Consider the following 14,700-nt stretch of genomic DNA (forward strand, 5'->3'; position numbering starts at 1 on the left):
GAACAGGAAGTTTTTGGCCTTTTTATAGTCCTTAAGCATGTTCATTGCTGCCTTGCTGTTAGCATGAACTTCAAATTGCTGTGCTCTCTCTGCATTCAAGTGTACAGGTTATTGAGTGCAAACACAGGAATGCACTGTGAGGAGCTGTGTGAGAGCTGCTGGTTTAATGCTTGACCCTTGATAGGTAAAGTCTTGCATAAAGGTTACATGTAAACAAGGGAAGAGAAGCAGCAAATAAAAACTGGAAGAAAGAGATATAATTGTGATGAAAAGCAGAGAGATTACTTGGTGCTGTGAGGGGCTGGAGGCAGAGTTCCCAGAAAATATGTCATACCTGTGGCTACCCTTCTTTTAATATGACAGCTTGGTATAAGAGTTCTTCTTTTAAAGTTAGTGTTTTGGTCAGATTAACTTGTTTCCAGTACCTTTTGAAGCTCTTTTCCCAAGAATGCTTGAACGTGATAATTTCATATATCTGTAGAAGAGCTCAACTATGTAGAAACCCTGCAGGTTTAGTTCAAAAGCTAAAGCTCTTCATGCAGAAGGGGTGGAACACATTGCATGTTTAATTATTTGGGACTTAGGACTTTTTTTTGTATCTGATAATGTACTGAGATTAGACAGTGAGGTTGCTATTAAAAGATTTAGCAATTTAATAATGGGAGTTGCCATTAATGCTGGCCAGCTGCACAGACTCAGGGACAACAGTTTATGGAGAAGGAATGGAGAGATGAGTGAGATGATCTTTCAGATTGGCAGTGAAATCCAAGGGTATTTTTTATCCACCTGTTGAGCATCATTAAAGAAAGAAAGCAAGCAAACCTTTGGATAGTGCACAAGCATATGAGCTGCAGGTGAGGTCAAAGGTGTCTCTAGTCCAGTGTCCTGACGCTGTCAGCAGCCATAAAGGGGCTGAATTTGAAAACAAGGGAGGCTTGAGGTGATTTCTCCTAGGAAACATGCCAACCTCCAGCAATGATTAGAAGTTTCTGTAAAACAAAAATGAGGGGATGTTAGTGCAGTTGTGACCCTTTACAGGGGTATTCATTTTTTCAAATTGTTTTGTCCTGTCCCTTTTATAAAGCTGTGTGAGGCTTTGGCATTCATTGTGTGCTCCAGTGAGGAGTCTGCAGTGAAGCTTGTGCTGCCTCTCTTTTAGATGGTCTCAAGCTATTGTCCATCAGTTCTTTTACTGAAAGTGGCCATAAACAGGTGTTTCCCACTTGTTGTCCTTTCTGTGCTGCCTGGGATTGTTTTTCAAGAGCCCTCTCTCTGTTTGCCCTCAGTTGCATGTCTTTTCAAGCCAAGTCTTTCCACACCAGGAGTATTTGTCATGCTTAGGCCTGCATCTGAACTTTTTCCTTGTGAAGTTAGGTTATCTAGATTCAAATGACTGAAATACTCAGTCTTAGTTCCTTTTCCACTGTCTGTAGTGTCCCTTTTTCTGCCTTATTTTCTTTACTGTTTCTAAGCTGATCTTTTCCTTCCTTGACAGCTTGTTTTGTATTAAGGACTAACAGAGAAGCAAGTGTGAGACAGTCTTACATTTATTTGAATTGAAGATTTTCTGTGCTTTCTTGACACAAATGATACAAGCTTCTGGAGACAGTAGTCAAACTAGTAGCTCCATCTCCTTTAACACATAACCCAAATCTGCGTTCTCTGGTATAAATTCATGTGTGCAGCACTCTTCCAAATGCAGTATGACATGTTTCTTCCAAGGGTACAGATTTGTCACAGAAGGAACAAAAAGACCAGCTTTTTATTTTTCTCTCTTCCTGACAGCCTCTCCCGCTTCCTTTTGCGAGCTCTCTCTCTCTCTCATACTGCTTTTGAGAGTGGCTTTCACGAGAGAACAGCTGTGTCTTCTTGTGTTGCATACACTCTGACAGTCACTGCTCAGAAAAATTTTCAGCCCTTGCACATAGTGCTGGAGCAAACCTGAAAAGTAGCAGTGCAAACCATCTAGTTTCTGCTACCAGGAGCCAAATGGTACAGGGATATAGACTCATGTAGACTCACTCAGAGGGGTGACTGTAATCAACAACCTTTCTCCCCCTAAAAAGTCAAGCAACCAAGCAAAGTCTTTCTGGCAAAAGTGACAGCAATAGATTGGCAGATGTGTTACTCTCTCATGCAGTATTTTCCTTGCTGTTTCCTCTGTTCTCTCCATCTTGGCATCCAGGTTTAAGAAGGGTGAGTCAGATCTAGTGTTCACTGAGAGGGGGTGTAGGGCTACCGTTCGTTCTGCTAGACAGGACAAACTAATTGGAGAATGATGGAAGCAAGAAGTGTTCAATTAGACAGGGAGGTGCAGAGGAAGGCTTTCTGTAGGAGCAGAGAGGGAAGGCTGTCATATCTTATTACTTCTAAGATGAAGCTCAGAAAGTTTGTGAATGAGGTTTATCTAACCTGGTGCCTGCAATGCAGCAGGCTCATTGCCCAAAGCAGTCTCTTTCAGTTATCTCCTTAAATAGATTGAAGTAAAATCACAGAATCATTTAGATTAGTTTGTGATGTGTTCACTATGAACTCCTTCCTGGTAGGTATTACAGAAAAATTAATATTAAATGATTTGATCCCTAAAATACTTACTTTGGGGGCTCATGTTGTCCTCTAGCGATTCGCTTACAAAGCTTTGGTAAGCCAGAAGGCTTTTCATCTGCTTAATCTACTTTGCTTACAACCTGTGCTGATTAAAATGGATAAATTGCTGTGAGATCATCAACACTGATTAAAAATGAAACTGATTATCTTGCAATATGCTGAAACCTGTATCCTACCAGTATCCAGGGGAAAGTAAAAGTTTGTTTAGCTTTGATATTCAAAAAGCTTCAGTCCTTCAAAGAGACATTCCTCTTACTTGGAGGAGGAGCAGGAGGAAGCCAACCAACAGAGTGTCAGGAAGAAAGAACGCACACACACACACAGACATGGAAAAACTTTGAAGAACAGTAGATGATGCTGAACTGTAAGGTTTTCATACAGCCCTTAGTTTTTAGGAAAGATATTTCCAATGCTTACCTGAATGATGTGTTGGGATTAGTCACATACTTTCTAGGATGATGCACTCTTTAGGCTGCTGTAGCCTCAGTCTTAGACATTACCTCTCAATAACTTAACAGGTGATTGTCATCCTTTGCCCCTATTTCCTTACTCCTTTTCTTCCTCTCTTTGCCTCTTTCACTCAAGAAAATACAAGCAAGTGTGTTTGCTTCAAGTCTTTAAGAAAACTTTAAGACTATTTTCTGCTTCTCTGAAGCATTAGAGATGGAGAAACCCCCGAGCATGCAGAGGAGCACTGGGAAGCACACGAGAGTTACTTGAGCATTTACTTGCAGTGACTTGTTTGCTCCCAGACACTAATTACATTGTAATTGAGACATATACACACAATAACTTTTTGATAAATCAAAGAATTATAGTAACAGCTTCCAGTCATGGGATGCACCCACTTATATGTCAAAACACTCCTTTCCTTGTGAGTGTTTTAATTTAGTGGTAACAAATCTGCTCTAGCCACATATGTCTGCACACTGAAACCCAGTCTTATCTCAAATGACATGGTATCTCTTATGATTTCATTTTAGAGATTCTCTTAGGGCTTGAAAATTGATGTCAGATTAAACAGGAGTGGGATTTTGGACAAAAAAAAAAGGGGGACTGGAGTAATCTCTGGCACTGTCGTATGTTGCAGATTACTTTGAATTCTATCAAATGTTTGCATCATCTCTGGTAAACTCATTAATGAAGTATCTGCAGAATACAGATTCAAGTAATCCCTCTCAAAGGAGAGTTTTCAGTTTCTAAGTGAGAGAGAAGGGGAGAAACTTGTAAACTGAGGGAATATAAATGTAAGAATATCTAAATAATATATATAGTATCAAAAATAATGTATATAAATAATGTATTTTTCCTCAAAAGCTCTAAATGAAAACTCTTTCTGGACTACAGCATGTACAAGTGTTTTTGAGAAGAGTGGCTAATCTATAAATGAACAAGTAGCTGTACCTGTTTTTGAGAAGATTAAAAATGCAGAAAATATTATTCTGAAGTTATAGATTCTCACAAGAATGATTCAGAAATAAAACAGTGGAAGTTATTGTAAGCAACATGGTCCAATTTATGTTGGTCTCGGTGAAAAAATTTTTGATTATCATGGCTGTTCATATTTTTAGCTAGAAGATGGATATATTAAAAATAAAATGTCTCTGTTCTTTCTAGGAAGAATTAATAATGAATAATTAATTTTATGTGCTGATGAAATGTAAATACTTTAAACAAAAAAGATCAAGATACAATTATATCTTATTATATTATAGTGTAAGGCAAGTTTTCTTTCCTGAAACATTTTCCTAGATACATTTCTCTGATATAGTATCAGACCAGCCTGATATTATACAACCATTTGATGTGCACCTAAATAGCTATTTTCCCTCTTTGCTGTGCATATTCAGCTTTGCACCGTTTATCAATAAATACTTTTTAATCAAGGTAAAAGATAAAGTAGCCATCCAGCTTGTAAACACACATCCCCCAATAATTTTCCTCTGTTTAGTGAAGTTAAGCAGAATTGGAATTGTAGTGGATATTGATTAACTTCTTCCTGCCCTAAAACTGCAGTGCTGCCAAATGTGCATGGCACAGTCAGCAGGGAACATCAAGGGGGAAGATTTGTGCTGCTGGTTCACAAGAGGACTGGGAATGGTCCTTCAGGCTCTGCTGGCCTCAGTTGTGGGTGGGATGGCTGATCCTGTCTTTGGCAGTGCTCCATATCTTTGTAGTTCTCTCGCTGTCCTCTTAACCATATACATGCTTAGCTTAGTTAAAGCTAAGCATGATTTGTATTGGTACCTGCTCACACTGACCTATGGTCAAACTTTCAAAACATTGATTTTGCTGCAAGGATTATACCCTTCCTTATGCCTTTTTTTAAAGGTAAAATCTAACATATTTCTCCTGATGTGAATTTTGGGGGAAAAAGCTCAGAAACATTAAACAGAAATGCCATGTTCCTCTTTGAAGGAGTACTTCTTTCTCAAGGACTTAATTTTGCAAGCACATTATGCCCTGTGAGAGGCTATTGCTACTTGATTAGGTACTTCCCTGTTTGCTGGCCTGGGCTAGTGGTGAGGAGTATTTTGGGATCCTGCACACCATGGGAAGAGCAGTAATTGTTGAACTGCAGTATGATTTGTGTCTGTGCTTTTGGGCAATTCAGGCTGTGTGCTTCCCCAGTTTCTGCTGGGGCTGAAAGGCTGCTGGTCTGGCTTTGATTGTATGTGCAGACAAAAGCAGTCTTCTACAGGGCATTAGGTGCATACCTGCTCACCTAAGTATAAATAATGAATTCTTGGTTTTATTTTTTTAATATAGATTTGTTCGGACCGTGCTGCCATTTTCTCAGGAGTTTCAGCGTGACAAGCAGCCTAATGCACAGCCACAGTATCTCTATGGATCAAAGGTTGGACTTGATTCCCTTTATCTTTATGGTTTGCTCATGTTTAAAGGTATCTTTTTAATTATAGAAACTATGGTATGTGAAAGTTATTAGAAATGGACTGAAATACATTTTGTGTGTATTTTAAATTGAACATACACTTTTTTAAGACTTGGCTTGAAGCTCACCATGTGTTTCAGCATTGGTTAGTCTGATGTGCAATTGATTAGTCTTATCTGACAAAGCAAAAAATAAGCCCTTCTCTCAACCACCTTGCATTGTTCAGTTGCTAACAGTGGCAGATCAAACTCAAAATAAAGATTAATTACTCATTGGTTACTCATCTGGTGAAGTGAGAACAAGAGCCCATCTTGGGTGCAGCCCTCCCTTGTGATGACAGAAGAAAAGGGAATAGATAGAAAAACTGTTTCAGATGTTATCCAACTTAAGAGGAATATAGATTCTGACCATCTTAAACTATCAGATACCTAACTTCTTCAATTATTTTTTTTTTATGTAATGTTTCTTTGGACTTTACAACCCCAGAGTTGTAAACTCATTGTGATGAACTTGGTGTCTTGGTCATCTCATCTTCTGTATTTATTTCCTGCTTTGCAGTTAGGTGGGCTGGGAAGGTTTGTGCAAGTTTTCAGTGGAAGGGTGCAGGATGTGCAGTCACATACTCTGTCCCTGTGGCAATTCCCAGTGCTGAGGTTGGAAAGGAGCTCCTGTGGGTGACAGCTTGGAAGAGTGCTTGACACAAGAGAACAGCTGTGGGCTACCCAAGTGAGGAAAATTAGCTTGCTCTCACAGGACGAATGCTATGCTCATGTGTAAGAGATTTGTTCTCCCTGATCACTGCAGATTTATTTTCTTATTCTTCAGAGTTATTGCTTGTGTCTTGATGGCAGTTAAAGACATAGTGCATTAACATATATTTACATTTTTAATATCTAGTCAGAAATATTGATCTACTTCAAACTGCACTAAAAACCATCAGTGCTATCTTCAGCAAATCATTTGGGGCTATATGACAAGGTGTCACTCTAAATTTTGCAATGTTTTCTTGACTATCAGGGTGCCAAGCTGAAGTATGAAAAAGATAAATGAAAAAAATAAGGATTAAATTAGAGGATGGACAATAAAAAAGCTTAAAAATATTTTTTGTTATTTAAAATATGTACTTGATTATACATCCAATTTATGCAAGTGTGCGGTGACTGTTATGGGTTACTCTCAATATCTACCTCCTACTTAGGCATGAACATAATTAGTCTTTGTCTTACTCTTATTTTCTGCACATCATATCATAGATGTATGGTGCAATTTCAACCCAGTAATCTAGGTTTTGGGATATCTCAGGAGTTACAAATTTCAGTGCTAAAATATCTGCTGCATTTGTAAAATGTAAAGGAGGTAGAAAAGGATTCACATGTTTTAATGCGGAATGTAGCAGCTGATTGTCGGCTCCTGTAAATAATGTTTTATGTAATTGTTCTCCAAAAAGGAACAGTAAATTATAGGAAAGTGGAATTTTCTTACTTTAGAGTTATTGTGTTGCTTACTATTTTAGTAACTGACCAGATGCAGCATAGAGCAAAAACCTGAATTTCATAGAGATTGCTAACTTAATTTATCTAAGAGATGATGCAGTGGGGTGAGTGACAGAAGATTAACTGGGGAACACTTTTTTTATCAGTCAGGTTACATTATTAAAATGAGTTTAGTAATCTTCACACTGAGAGCTATACATTTTCAGAATTCTTGGTTATTTTTCTATATGAGCAGCAACAATCAAGCCGAGGGGTCTTACTTGCATTTTTAGGGCAAATTTCATAACTGGATAGGCCTATATTAGAAAATACTCATGACTCTCTCTAGTTTTAAATTTTAACAAGAGTATATTTTTATTCTTGAGTTGAATTTATTTTGAAATTGAGGATCTCTGAATGGAGTTTTTAACATTTCCACTTTATATAGGCAGTAACAGATAGGAATTCTTACATTATAGAGGCTTCGCTACTACAGCAGTAACTAAAGAAATTTTTTGTTTGTCTCTCAAAGCATTCACATATTCCCAGATATTTCTAAATGGATCAAAGCATCTGGTCTATATGAATGTGTCTTGATATTTAGCATAGAGAGTTGTAGTAACATTCTCTTTAGCAACTCAAGTTTTCTGAGTGATGTCTTCATGTAATTAGCCAAACAAAAACCCACAGATACAACTTCCTTCTTCTGGTTGATGTGGAAGCAGAGCTGTCAGGTGGGAAGGAGCCAGCCTACAGAAGCTCATTAGCCTTTTAAGTGAGCTGGATTATTTTAAAAGTTTGATTGAGCATGGTCACTGAAATCCCTTTACTCAGTTAAAGTATGTGTAGGATTAATGATATTAATATTAGCAGGTTGGAATTTGGCAACATTAGGTGAATGCACGAAATATTTTATAATATACATATAAGCAAGTATCTTTCCTGGGGACTTGAACTAACTTTCTGTTAAATACTTGGTTTTATAGAGGTTGTGTAGACCAGAATTGAAAGGCTTTCTTTCTGTCTTATACAACATTTTCCAGATATTGTCATGTTTTTTTTGTCTCTGGCACCTTTGTAGATATATTTTGTGAAAAATACGTGTTTGAAAGGTACTTCTCACTGTGAATATAATGATTTTTATCTACTGCAGGTGCACAAACTAAAGTCAGTTTGCACTATGTTGCAACCTGCTATCAGTTTGGTAATCACTTAAAATGTTTGCCCCATACTCGATGACTGCTGAGTGGAGAATTACCAAATGTAATACGAAATTGCCTGAATGAACCTGAATTAATCTGTAATAAAACTTTCTCAGCAAGAAACAAAGAATCATGCAGCTCTGTGGGCATGTGATGACATGAGTTTTCAAGAACTAGAGCAGAAAACAGATGACACTCTGCATGAATTGCTCATTTGCAGCAGGTGCGAGATGGTCCATTGCTTGTGAGATGATATAAATGTTTATCTTAGTAGTGCACAGTAAACTCTGTGGGTGGAATGGTTTTATATTTAGAGAAGGTAAATCCCTTGGGAAGCACTACCATGGTAGCTCTTTGCTTTCTCAGTTGGATATAGGCATGTCTTTTGGTTGTGTGTGTTTGTGTATAAATAACAAAATGCAGTCGCTGAATTGCCTGGAAACTGCTTTAAGGAGAACTGCTCCTTGTTCTCAGTGTGTCAGTACATGTGTATATAACATAAATGTGTGTCTGTATATGTATTGGACTGCCTTAAATCCCACATAAAGAAATGGACATGCAGAGAAGTAAACAGGTTTCCAAGAGCCCAAGATGTTGGCAGAGATTGACTGTGTGTCTCTTGGCCTCATCCCATTAATATTAAAATAATCTTTTCTTGATGAAAACCTAATCAGAGAAGTGTTACTGTCAATTTGATTACAAGATAATTTTAAAGCATTTTCTCTGTCCTCGCCACCAGGCACCCCTTTATGGCACTAAACCTGTTGTGCTGGCTTCATGTTCTGATGAGGGTTCTTGAAATAGTGCCTATTTCATGTAACATTGTCATTTGAAACAGCAGTGAGCTGTTATTCTCACTTTGAGACTGACGTGCAAGACAAAGGAAAACGTGTCAGCTGGAGGAAGTGCTCTGAGGCAGGTGGAGAACACGTTATTGCTAACTTCACACAATAAAAATGCCTTTTGAAGTGTTTTCTGAAAGTCGTACTCGCCCCCGTTCAGCAAGTGCTCTGTGTGTCATGCTTGTCCTACTCAAAAAAAAAAAAAAAGTAAAGAAAGATTCATCACACTTATGCCAGCTTCTCCTTAGCACTCAGAGTCGATGCATTTCGCAAGTCGTGGGAATTGTTGTCAAAATAGAGTAGCTGAAAAGATCCGCTACCTGCTGTGAAATATTCATGGGGAGCTCTCTTGCCAAAATTGTACCCCCTCTTAGCTTCCAGGGTGGAGGGGGATGGCAGCTGCCCAGGCAGCAGCTCTCCAGCCTTCACTGGTGCAACCAAGCTGTGCCAGAGAGAGCTGACTTCACACATACATTCGCAACAAGAGCAATTAACTGCCTGCACTCACAGTGCACCTTTGGTTTTGAGGCATAATATACAGCAATACTAAGATTTATTATGTTTTTATGGAACACAAATGCACTTAAGAGGTTTAAAACAGGGTGACTTACACATGTAAATCAGACAACACTTGTCACTAGTGAGGGTGAACAGATTTCTGTCCGAAGGACCTTGGCACTTTGCCATGAAGCTCAAGGCAGAGTGAGATTATCAGCAGGTTTTCTTGTTACAGAAATAAAATGCATTTTATCATGTTTTTACTGTTTTGCCCCATTCATCACACAGAATGTACTGTGCAATTGGAAAGAAATTTGCAGCTGATTAACGCATGTTATCATTAAAACTGAAAGGGAAGGGGAAAACGAAGGGCCAAGAGCTGCATCTCTGGATTCCATTTCCTCTGCAGGGAGTCTCTGGCCCATGGAGCAGAAGGTGGCTTGTGGTGGGAGCAGAAGAGTGCAAAATGCAATAACCCAGGATATTTCCTTAATTAGATGTGTCCTTACTAAGTCTTTATCTTCCATGTATTTAGACTGAGGGGAAATAAGACAAATGAGAGGATACAATTAAAATTCTGGTGAGTTTATCTTACGTTATGAGACTGACCTCAGTGCAGAGGGGAGGGATGGGTAACACCATGGGCAGTGTAGTGTGTTATCTGAGTGTAGTACTGCTTGTAGTGTGTGTTTTGGGAAGCAGCTGGGATTGTCAGGGTAAAGCTCACACTGGCAAACCACTGCACTCTGTGTGTATGTTCCAGTTGCCTGTAGTGTAGCAGTCTGGGTTGCCATCTGAAAACTCCTACTCAGTTTTATTCCTGCTAGTTAACAAAAATTATTTTGGTCACTTTTGGCTACTTTTTATATTTGTTTGCTGTTTTAGGCTAAAGAAAAGCAATGAAAAATCCCCTTGAAATGTAAACCAAATACTTGCTACATGCTTAATTTTAAATAATGGTGGGTGGGTGGGTGAAGTGCTCACTTCTTGGGCATGTGAACCTTTGCATACAGGCTGTTGGAAAGGGGTGTGAAATCAGAGGTACAGCCAGGAGTGCTGCAGTGAGCAGTCAGAGCTCCCTGATGTGAGCACCAACAGTGCATCTGATGTGTCTGAAGTAGCTGGGGTACCCCATGTGGCAAAAACCTTTCTAATTTATAGCAGAGCACTTTCCTGTCACTGGGACTCACTCCTGACTTTTCGAAAATGTCACCATGGGCTCATTGCACACCGAGGGGTTCTCTATGATTGTGGCCAGCTGGATGCCACCCAGATGCTTTTCCTCACTGTCCTGCGTGTGCTGGCTCTGCCTGCTGAGCTCATCCGAGGCGTGTGCCGTGCTTTTGGTCCATGGCCCCTCAGGCTCCCGCTTGGAGCTGCCGCCCCGCTCTTGCAGGCGCTGGTGTCTCCTGCGGCACAGGAGGTGCAGGCAGCCGTAGAGCAGCACGGCGGCGATGATGAGGAGCAGCACGCCGCTGGTGAGCCAGATGCCCAGAGCCAGCTCCTTCTTGGCGCTGCTCGCCGACGCGGGGTCTCGTTCCAGCGTGTTGAAAACTCTGCACTGGTCGCTGGAGGGGTTTGCGGACTGGCAGGTCACGCACATGATGTACGTCGTCAGGGGAGTCAGGTTTTCAACCACAAAGGAGGAGCGAGTGGTGGGCACCCTCTCTTCCCTCTGGAAGCTCTTTCTGGAGTAGCTGGACAGCATGCTGTTCCAGTTGGGGTGGTACATGATGCTGTAAAAGCTGTCGACACAACTGGCCATTTTTGGCCAAATTACCATTGCTGTGTTTCCTGTGATGTTTTGGATGGTTATTCCCATCAGGATGATTTTTGGGAGGTTTTTTCTCTCTTGATGCTGATCTCCCTGTGCAAAGGGAAGGTGTTCTTTGGAGAAGCTGCAGCGCTGAGGATGTCGTTTGGATCTTAATCGTAGTGCTCTGTAATGTAGGAATGGAGTTTGTTAGGAAAGTATGCTCTCATCTTTGGTACTGCAGTGTAAAAATGGGGACGAAAGTTCATAAAGTCTGGGGTGTTTTAAAATATATATTTCTCTTCCAAGTGAAAGTGTAAAGATAAACTTTGAGAAGTTCAACCAGAGCTGCTGCCTGTACCAGTGACCAGTTGTATCTTGAGAGATGGTGAATTTTTGCAGAATTTACAATTGGGGAATCACTTCCTTTCACTTTTCCCCCCCCCAGGTGATTGTAAAAAAATGCAGCAGGTGTTTTTTTCTCTAGTCTGTGTATCTTGCATTTTATGTTAAATGGCAATAGGAGTTGGCAGGAGTGGATATTGAGGAATAATTTCCTCTACCATTCACAAGTCTTTATTTTTGCTAGTCACAATTAGTTGAAGAGCAAAAGAGTATGTGGAAACCTGACTACATATTATTTTGTCTATATCTTATGTTAGTTTCTTATTCACAAGTTCACATAGGAACACCTTCCCTATGAAGACAGGCTGAGAGAATTGGGACTGTTCAGCCTGGAGAAGAGAAGCTCCAGGGAGATCTTGCAGCACCTTCTGGTATCTAGATACAGCAATACAGCTGGAGAGGGGCTTTTTATACAGGCAGATATTGATAGGATGAGGAGGAGTGACTTTAAGCTCAAAGAGGGTATATTTAAATTAGATGTTATGAAGGAATTGCTGTGGGGGCAGTGAGGCGCTGGAATGGGTTGCCCAGAGAAGCTGTGGAAGCTGTCCCTGCCTGTGGCAGGGGTGTTGAACTGGGTGACCTTTAAGCCAGACTGCTGTGTGGCTCTGTGATACCCTCTGTGTTTGCTGCTAAGCTGCACATCTGTAACCACTGCAGCCACACTGCGGCACTGGCTGTGAGCACTGTACATTGGTGGTATCCGTGTCACAGTAGTGAGCCTTGATGCTACTCAGCCTCTTGGAAAAGCTTTGTCAAGCTTAGTGAAATACAGCTTTCACTATAGCCTACCTTTTGCATAAACAGTGGGGATTTTTAAAAATTACTAATGCTCTTTGCTGTTTTAAGTCATTTTATGTAATCCCATAGTCTGCCTGCCCTGAATTTATACTCCTCCTCGTCCTCAATTCAAATTAGAAAATCTGCCAGTATTTTGAGATTCTCAGTATGTGTAACCACTCTAAATAGTGAAAGGAAAACACCTCTTTTCTTCAATTTCTCTAAACACATCTGTTAAAGAATATGTAATAACAACCAGTGGATATTTTCATTTGTTTGTCTTGGGTTTTATGCTTTTACTGTCGTGATGGTAACTTTTGAAAAAGAGCTTACCTCAGCAATTTAATCTGATCCCTTAGCTTGATTGTCAGTTACCAGTGGCACTTGTGGAAGCTTTTTTCCACTTTGAAAGTTTCTCACTTTTTTTATGACTATAAATGCCCATGACAGTAACACTGTATTTCATTGTTTATGACTTTATTGTGATAATTTAATATATTTTTTTAAGATCAAGTTTAAAATGTTACATTTCCTGGATAAGTAACAATTAATTATTGAAAATTCTCCTGAGGAAGAAAGATTGTGAGATTTGCTCATAACATATTCTGAAATTATTCTGTAGTACTAGTATTTTATACTAGATAGGAGACTGGGAAAATGTATATTTTATAGGATATTTTTAATGGGATTTAGATAGTGACACTACATTAATAGTAAGAATTCTGTGCCTGTTTATATATGAAAATTGTTGCTCAAGGGTTTTGGATTCTACTTACTGAGAAGTGGGAAGAAAAATATGTATGTTTATTTTCATGACAATATAAAAGCATGGATATGACTGATCTGGAGAGATGCTGCTTTTCTAATTCTGTGGTAAAGGCACCCTTTTTAATACAGCAACAAGATAAAGGAACTGAGTTTGCAATCAGATAAACTTAACAAACAGACATGTTTTGGCATCTACCCAGCTACTGCAGATATTAAAATAGGGAACATTAGTGAGATCAGTTACCTTCTCTTTAACTGGTAGCTCCCTATTACTTAAAATCATAATCTATATCTATTGTAATCTAGTGGTTTTTTAGAACACTTTTAACACAGCCCAGGAACAATAGTTTCAACAGTTTAATCCTTGCAGCATTTTGTAAGTAGAATGAGCTATAATTAAATAACAATAATACATTTCCATTGTTTCAAACCATCAGTTATTAGAAAACACACAATTACTGACATGTAAATGTTTGGAGAAGCCATCTGATGTTTTATGGATCATAAAGTCAGTACTTACCGTCGCTCCCTGATGGAAATTCCAGAACAGAATTTCTTTATGGCGATGCTGCTGTGAAAATGTTACAAACACCACTTTTTTTGTATCCCTTTCTATATGAATTATTTCCTGACTGGTCTCTGTTTGCCAGTTTGCTTTTTCTTCTCCTCAGATTCTCTGGACTGAATTCTCATTGCCTGGTGATTTCAGTTTTTTTCTCTGATGCTGCTGGTAGCATGGTTTCTTTGTCTCTTCCACTTAAATTCCTGCAAGAGCACATCTTGTCTAAAGATGCTGTTGCTTTGCTTTTCAAAGACCTCACAGGAGAAGAAAATAATGTCTTTTCCCCCCCTCTCTTGCTTGCCTCCCCTTGGCAGTATGCAGCCTGAGCATCCCTGTTATATACTCTTGTGTGTGGACCAGTGATGCTGTGAGTGATTAATGCTAGCACTTTGATGACATCAGCAACTAACAACTCTCTCCTTTTTTTTTTTTCAATTTAAGTAGGGGAGGGAGCAAGTATAGCTTAAAAAATAATGAACAGCAACTTCCCTTCCCTCCCTTTCCACCTCAACCCCCCTCTAGCTAGTGGCTTCTTCCCTAAGGATTTTATGTTTTTGCATCTCATTGTGGGGGGGGGAGGAAGTGGTGTTGGTGTGTAATGTTTTTTTCTAAATTCCTTGTTACAGTTTAGAAAGATCCACTAATCCAACGTTTACAGGTGTACTGCAAATTTTACGTACTTCCCCTGAGGTTTACATGAAAGATATATTTTTAGATTGGCTGGCTTCCTATTGTTATATATTGGCAAGTTTTTAAAATACAAATATCATGTTTTTGGGGCTTGCTTTTCTGTGACAAATTCTTGCTGTGTGAAGAGAGGTTCTCTCCCCATAAGCTCAGGGCAGTAAAAGGTTTTATTTTATCCGACTAAAATAAAATTCTCCTTGTGCTGTAGTTGAAATAGATAGTTCTGACATG

At 39.4% G+C, this 14,700-nt stretch overlaps 2 protein-coding genes across 5 annotated transcripts in view; one reads left to right on the forward strand and one right to left on the reverse strand.

The window, feature by feature from the left end:
* The window catches only part of CYFIP1 (cytoplasmic FMR1 interacting protein 1), a 75,430-nt gene that overhangs the window by 41,631 nt on the left and 19,099 nt on the right, over nt 1-14,700 (forward strand). For all 3 annotated transcript variants that reach the window (XM_054272248.1, XM_054272247.1, XM_054272250.1), the window contains one exon: nt 5,377-5,464. In XM_054272248.1, coding sequence (XP_054128223.1) covers nt 5,377-5,464 — 88 coding nt within the window. The remainder of the gene's footprint in view (nt 1-5,376; nt 5,465-14,700) is intronic.
* LOC128934568 (fibronectin type III domain-containing protein 9-like) lies at nt 690-14,079 on the reverse strand. 2 transcript variants are annotated; one of them, XM_054272254.1, is made up of 3 exons: nt 13,741-14,079; nt 10,746-11,454; nt 690-989 (listed from the first exon to the last, which is right to left on the reverse strand). In XM_054272254.1, the coding sequence occupies exons 2-3, from the start codon at nt 11,334-11,336 to the stop codon at nt 951-953; spliced, it is 630 nt and encodes a 209-aa protein (XP_054128229.1). In that variant the 5' UTR covers nt 11,337-11,454; nt 13,741-14,079; the 3' UTR covers nt 690-950. The 2 variants fall into 2 exon arrangements, with proteins under 2 accessions (XP_054128229.1, XP_054128228.1); XM_054272253.1 differs by lacking the exon at nt 690-989 and having other exon boundaries at nt 7,212-11,454.

The sequence above is a fragment of the Melozone crissalis genome, unplaced genomic scaffold, assembly GCF_028551555.1.
Source record: "Melozone crissalis strain CALT ecotype California unplaced genomic scaffold, PUWL_Pcris_2 ptg000013l_1, whole genome shotgun sequence".
Lineage (NCBI taxonomy): Eukaryota > Metazoa > Chordata > Aves > Passeriformes > Passerellidae > Melozone > Melozone crissalis.